The sequence below is a fragment of the Sprattus sprattus genome, assembly GCF_963457725.1.
Source record: "Sprattus sprattus genome assembly, chromosome: 4".
Lineage (NCBI taxonomy): Eukaryota > Metazoa > Chordata > Actinopteri > Clupeiformes > Clupeidae > Sprattus > Sprattus sprattus.
The window spans coordinates 9,658,548-9,665,515 of record NC_137923.1 but is presented as its reverse complement, the minus strand read 5'-3'; the positions used below and the strand labels follow the sequence as shown (position 1 = coordinate 9,665,515).

Below are 6,968 nucleotides of genomic sequence, written 5' to 3'. Positions count from 1 at the left end.
CACACACACACACACACACACACACACACACATACACACACACACACAGCAAGGACATAGTAGATCGACATGGTTTCATTCAGTCTATCATTGGAGGAATATTGAGCCACTTAATAAGCCCCTGTCCATCATGGAAAACCTAAACACACACACACACACACACACACACACACATACAGAGAGAACAAGAGAAAGACTAAATAAGCCCTTGTCTGTCACAGGAAACTGGAGAAGGTGGCCTCCGGCTTGAGAGATGGTCACTTTACAAGGCAGTTTGCAGCGCTGCCACCAAGGTCATATCAAAAACCGTAATGCAAATCCTAACAGGCTCCAAGCAACCTCTATGTGCGGTGGAGTGGGCTCTGCTATTAAAGTGACCCGTGAACAGAAGAAGACACGAAAGAGAGGGAAAGAGAAAGAGAGAGAAAAAATTAGGGATAGGAAAAAGAAAAAAAGAGAGGTAACAAGTGAAAGACAAGGAGCGAGAGAGAGAGAAGGGAAAAGAAAGAGGGAGAGGAAAGAGAAAGACGTAGGGGTAACGATAGAAAGAGAGAGTGAGAGGAAAGACGGAGCGGTAACGAGAGAAACGGAGGGTGAGGAAAGAGGAAAAGAAATGTTTAAAAAAAAGATTAAATGTGCCGGGGGGGGGGGGGGGGGGTTGGGGCTGGGGGGGGCTTTTGGGGTCCTGTTGGTCAACAGAACTCATCTCAGCAAATTGAAAAGAAACCATGCTTGTTTTGAGGTCAGGTTAATGTGTCCATTCTGTTTCCACACACACACACACACACACACACTGGGCTTTTCACTTTCCCAGCCCAAATTGAGAGAGGGGGAGCAGGAGAGGGGAGGAGAGAGAAGGAGGGAGAGGGAAGTGGATGTTTGGGGAAGGGATGGTGGCCAGCAAACAGATGAACTCAATTAAGGCAAATAAAGGGTCAAGACAAGAGGCTCACAAAAGCAGAAAATGGGGGCTTTGTGTGTGTGGTTGTCTGCGCGTGTGCGTGTGTGTGTGTGTGTGTGTAGTGGGGGGGGGGCAGGTTCACACGGTGTGCCATTGTTATCCGTGTAGTGTCGACTAGACTGCTAATGAACTTCCTTCTGGAGAGGCTGAGGTTCAAGCCCAGTGAGTGTGTGTGTGTGTGTGTGTGTGTCTGTGTGTGTGTGTGTATGTGTATGTGTGTGGGGTGGGGTGGGGTGGAGGCGGGGTGGGCATTAGTGAGAGTGGAGCAAGTCAGGCTAGCCTGTAGCGATCATGCTCAACAGTCTGCTAAACCCCCTCCCAACCACGTACACACACACACAGGCTGCTCATGCTCGTTAGCGCATTCATGCTAACCCTATGAGCCCTCAGGGTCATGGAGGGAAATGCTGGAGGAGAGACTAAACAGTGGACAAGAAAGATCTGGAAGTGGGTTAGCAGCCCAGGGGGTAGCGTGAGAAACAAAAGGGGAAAAAATGGCTCATAAATAGCGTAAACAAATATAAAATAATAATCATAAAAAGTAAAGTTCTATTTAGCCATTTGGTAGGCTAATGTCCTCTAATGCTCGTAACACTCCCCTGTGAGTCACAAGCTGTGTATAATTTGTATTACAGAGAGTCGTCCACCCATCACTGACACAGAACAGAAAAGCAGAGTGAATGCAAATGTAAGGTGACTCTCACCCGACCAGACTCAGCTGCTGTAATCTGCCAGGTGAGTGTATGTGTGTATTGCTTGAATGTGATGTTAATATGATTTGTTGACTTTTTCTCTGTTTTCTTCCCTTGCTGGTCGTCTCCTACCTCCTCACCTGAATGAGAAACTGTGTCTGTGTGTACGTGTGTGTGGGTGTGTGTTTGGGTGTGTGAGTGTGTGTAAGTGTGAGTGTGCTCCACAGTCACTGCCTGTCCTAGTGTGATGATGAGTGTTCCATCTTCCCTCTGTTTGTCTTGGTATCTCTTTCGTCTCTCATCCGGCACGCGAGGCAGACGACCAACGGAACAACAACAGCGGCAGCATCCGAGTCAAATTGGCATTCGCCAGGCAAGCCCCTGGCTATAGATTTGGTAACATTACGTTAAGGTTGTGTCACGAGAGCCCTGTGACACCTTTATGATTCCACATTGTTAGCAGACCCCGGCGGTGATAGGCTCAGATCCAGGAATAATCGCGGTAATAGAGGTGAACCGTAGCCGGCGAGAGGAAGGCGATCAATGTCCTCATCAGTTCAAGGTCAGGGACAGAACCATGAGTAGGGATACAATCTATTTAATTACATCTGGCCCATCAATCAGCCCTACCCCCCAGTTCAAATATATACGTCTGCCAATAAGTACAACTGTTATAAATTAAACAGAATTGAAAGAGCGGTGACCTATGACCTCTGTGGAGGGATCTTGGGCCAATTAATTAGGATGTCACGATCATGAGCAGGGGTTGTCTTACCGCTGCATAATGCAAAGCGTCACGTTCTTGGCAATGGTGTGTGTGTGTGTGAGTGTGTGTGTGTGTGTGTTTGCGAACCCTTGTTTCCTGCAAGATGGTGGAAGCCCCTTGCGAGCAGGAGAGGAGCAGGCAGTGAGGCGAGCGGTGTGGCCAGGGGGAACCGCTGCCTGAGAGGGGGGAACAGAGAGGGCTTTCAGCAGGAGTGCTGGAGAAGATGCCAGCGTGGTGCTGATGCTGAGTGGTGGAGAAGATGCCAGCGTGGTGCTGATGCTGAGGGGCCGCTGCCTGGACACACGATGAGGGCTGCTGAATGGGTAACACCCGTGGGTGGCTACTCTGCCAGCTTACAACAAGAGGCAGCAGTGAGAGAGAGAGAGAGAGAATGAAGAGAGAGAGAGAATAGTGAGAGAGAGAGAAAGCGGAGAAAGGGAGAAAATGAGGAGAGAGAGGGTGGAAATAGAGAGAAGGCAAGAAAAAGAGAGAGAGGGAGGGAGAATGAGTAGAAAGAGAGAGAAGAGAGAGAGAGAGAGAAGAAAAAGGGAGAATAAAGATGGAGACAGAGAGATGCAGGCATAGGGAGCGACAGACATACAGGAGGGGGGTAGAGAGATGAAAGGAGAGAGAGAAGGAGAGAAATAGAATGTGGGTATGTTTGAGAGAGCAAAAGAGCGAGAGAGAGAGAAGATTCTAATATTAGAGATGTTCAGTATCATTACTTACACAAGACAGAAACTGGGCAAAGAAAAGGCCGAGGGGCAGAGAGAGAAAAAAGAGAGAGAGACAGAGAAGGAGATGGAGAGATGGAGAAAGATGGAGAGGTGGATGAATGTGTGAAGGGGAAATAGAGCATGGAGTCTTAAACGCAGGTTGAGACGGCACTAACAAATGTGTCCATTTGTTCCCATCTGTCTGCTGCAGCATCGTCTCTCTCATTTCCAAGCCTGCTAGATAAATGACCGTGGAAATAATTAGAACTGAAATATGTGAAACCGACAAGGGCCACCAGTGGAATATTACCCTCACGCTTCTCTATTCACGCAGCGCACCAACACTGTCCGTGTTCCAACCTGCCGGAGTGTTCACTCCAAGGGATGGGACACACTGTGAACACCGGGAAAACAACTGACGAACAAAAGCCTCTTCAATTGAACTTCAAATTCCATTTACTTCACTTAGTTAAATGAACTCATATTATGAGGCATATATGCCCACAGCAGCTGGGTAGCTCATTTCCCCGAGGAAGGTGTGATTGTGGTGTGATGTCAGGAACACAATGGAAGAGGTGAGGTAGAGCTTGCAGGCGCCATCTGTTGTTTAGTTTGTGAACTGCACCATGTTCTGTCCTCGTTCTCCTGTCTCCTATCTGGCCCTATCGGGACAGCTTTAGGGGATGTGACCAGGTCGCATGAGCGAAAACAATCCAGTGCCATTGTATTCATATTTCATCTCGTTTGCAGGGCACAGCCACACACAGACACACAGTCACACACATGCACGCGCGCACACACACACACGCATGCTCCCAAGCGGGCTTAAAATAACAAGCACGAGGCAATCTCTCGACTCGGCAAGCAATCACAGCAGGCGAGCCAGGGATGAAGGAAGGCCCCTCTGCTTACAGTAGCCCACATCATAGCCACTGTCACGCCAGACATACAGCAGCACAGCCCGGCAGCAGAGCACAGCCCAGGGAGGCACTGGATCACACTGGCCTCACAAACACACACACACACACACACACACACACACACACACACACACACACACACTCAAAACCCATATAAACATATACACATACAGGGAATGCTCTCTGTGTATTCACACACAATTTCATCCCAAAATAATAAGCAAAGTGAAGATACACAAAAAATCATGACAAAATAAGCAAAAGTGAAGACACACGCACATGGCATAGACACACAAAGGATTATGCCACATAAACCAAAGATAGAAGACACATTTGGTCACATGCATAAAAATATCATTGTGGATATCCACCTACCACATACACATACACACACACACACACACACACACACACACACACACACACACACACACACACATAGTGTGCAGTAAGATCAGCCAATTAGACCAATGGGGCTGGAGAGGACTGAGAGTAGAGCAGCAGGGATGGAGACATCACTGCAGGCCACATCAGTGAACCAAGCCAGCCTGGCACGCATACACACGCACACACACACACACACACACACATACACACACACACACTCACAAGTGCACGCTCCCTTTTACACTGATTTGAGGGGAAAGGCTTCCTCTGGCCTCGCAGGAAGGGATACCCTGAAAACCGTCCTCCCCTCTTCTTCCTCTTCCTCTTCCTCGTTCTAATCCTCACTACCCAGGGGTAACAAACCTTGAACCAGGCAGGCGTGCTGATGCTGAACGTCAGAGTCTGCCACCCCTGACCTACAACATGATTCCCCCTTCCCACTGCAACCATTTATCTAAATCAACATGGGGTTTCCTCCGGTTAAATAAGGTTTCATCATCCACTGAAATCGCATGATGAATTTTTAAATAGTCGTGTTGTTCATGCTTGTGCGAGGGACTGTGTGTGCGTGTGTGTGTGTGTGTGTGTGTGTGTGTGTGTGTGTGTGTGTGTGTGTGTGTGTGTGCGTGTGTCTGTTTGTGAGTGTGTGTGTGAGTGTGTGTGTGTGTGTGTGTGTGTGAGAGAGAGAGAGAGAGAGAGAGAGAGAGAGAGAGAGAGAGAGACTGTGTGGTATACTAAAGGGTTGTATAGAAATATGTACGATGTTTCAAAAAATAAGACTGACACTACACCAGTGTCTCTTATATTTCCATAAATAAATGCGGTTTCTCTCAAATATGTGTGCCTTTATTTCGTTGAGATGTCCAAACTCTTTATAAGGTCCGATTTTGATGAGCCTCAAACCAAGAAAATCTCTGTACGTTTCGAAGTATTATTAATGTTCTCCTAAGTTCAGGAGCAGAGTAATGACATATTTAAGGGCTAATTCACTCTATTACGAATGCAGCGGGATACCGTTAAAGTTTTCAATACCCCGTGAAAAATGTGCGTTAAATTGCGCTGTCCCAATTAGAAATCCAAATGGCAGACTACATTCACAAAACAACGTAAATGGGTTAATGTAATCCGCACAACGGGGATATGCCATCCTAGAAAATCGAAGGTTAAGAAAGAGGTAAAACGGTCTTTCGATACGAAGGCAAATTCAGCTGGGAAAGTGAACATGTACTACTGAATCGGCAAGCCCATGCCTACTGCCTGGGTCAAGCCCGCGATGGCTTCGCCGGGAAAGCCTCGGGTGGCGGCTGAATGACACAGTCGAGCGCTATCAACGCCAGTTACTGGATTTCGTCGCAGAATCAAGCTACGCGCCACAGACGGATACGTTTATAACGAAACACACAACCAAACTCCCTTTTATCAAGTACCCCCTCTTTCACCGTGTCCTGGTGAAGTAATATATCTGATACAAACAGGTACATAAACATTCAACTGCCAAGGAAGATGATACGATTAAAAGCGTGCACGTGGGAATGTCAAAACAGTCTCTCCCCGACTGATATCAAACCAAGGCTGAACTGTCATAACATCTCCTCAAATATCTACCCTGTTCAAGTCATGGACACCAAATATCTGTCTGTATGACATAAGAGACGCGTGTCTTTGGGGAATGTAAGGTTGTGTTTCTGAGAAGATGAAAACCTAAACAAATGAAATAGGGAATTGTAAAGATTTGTAACCTATTGCTATACATATGACAAAAGTTCCTCGTTCAAACGCCATGTCGAGTTGCAAGCCTCCGAAGAAGAGGTACAATAATGTAGTCTAATTATATGTGTTGCCCACTTTCGCTGCTCATAGGTGGCTATACACTATTCAAATTTAATGCGTTTGCCCTAGAAATAAAACTGAACGTTGAACAATTTCCTTTGCTCCAAGGCCATTTCCCTCATCTTATACATCATTTATAGAGTACCACAGCATCCGAGCGAAGAGCTGCACTTAGCTGAACTAAACACGGGTAGATCCCCCACCACAAAACCTCAGCGATTAATTCACCCGTTTCAAAGGCAGTTAAATGATGACCATACCTTCGTTTTCAGGGTAAGTCCTTAAGGCCAGTATCGGTGTGAGCAAATGGAGAAGAAAGAAAAGGGATGGATATATCCAAATGAGTGCCATTTTCAGGCTGCTCTGTGCGCCCGCTGCATCCCTCTATACAAACTTACTGAAGCTCACGACGGAGCGAAGTCGGAGCGGGAGGCGATGAGAAGGAGGGTCCTAAGCGAGCCTTGGTCTGTCAATCACAGTGCGCTGCCAGGGAAACGAGGAAAGCGGACCCCCGAACGCAGAGACGCACTCGCGATGTTAAAAGCTCAAGATAAAGATCTCAAACCACCCACTAAGAAAAAGAAAGCCCTCTCTAATGCCCACTTAAGGACAGCTCAATTTTTTAAACATTGTATTAGGTGCAACAATGCTATTTCAATATGTAGGAAAACAAAACACAAGTGAAGATGATCTAAA

General features: G+C 47.0%; 1 protein-coding gene across 1 annotated transcript in view; it reads right to left on the bottom strand.

Annotated features, from left to right (window-relative positions):
* Positions 1-6,623, bottom strand: part of epha4b (eph receptor A4b) — a gene marked incomplete at both ends in the record, with an annotated part of 107,562 nt that extends 100,939 nt beyond the window's left edge. Inside the window, one exon of the mRNA XM_080837212.1 lies at positions 6,533-6,623. Coding sequence (XP_080693338.1) covers positions 6,533-6,623 — 91 coding nt within the window. The remainder of the gene's footprint in view (positions 1-6,532) is intronic.
* Positions 6,624-6,968: the final 345 nt, after the last annotated feature.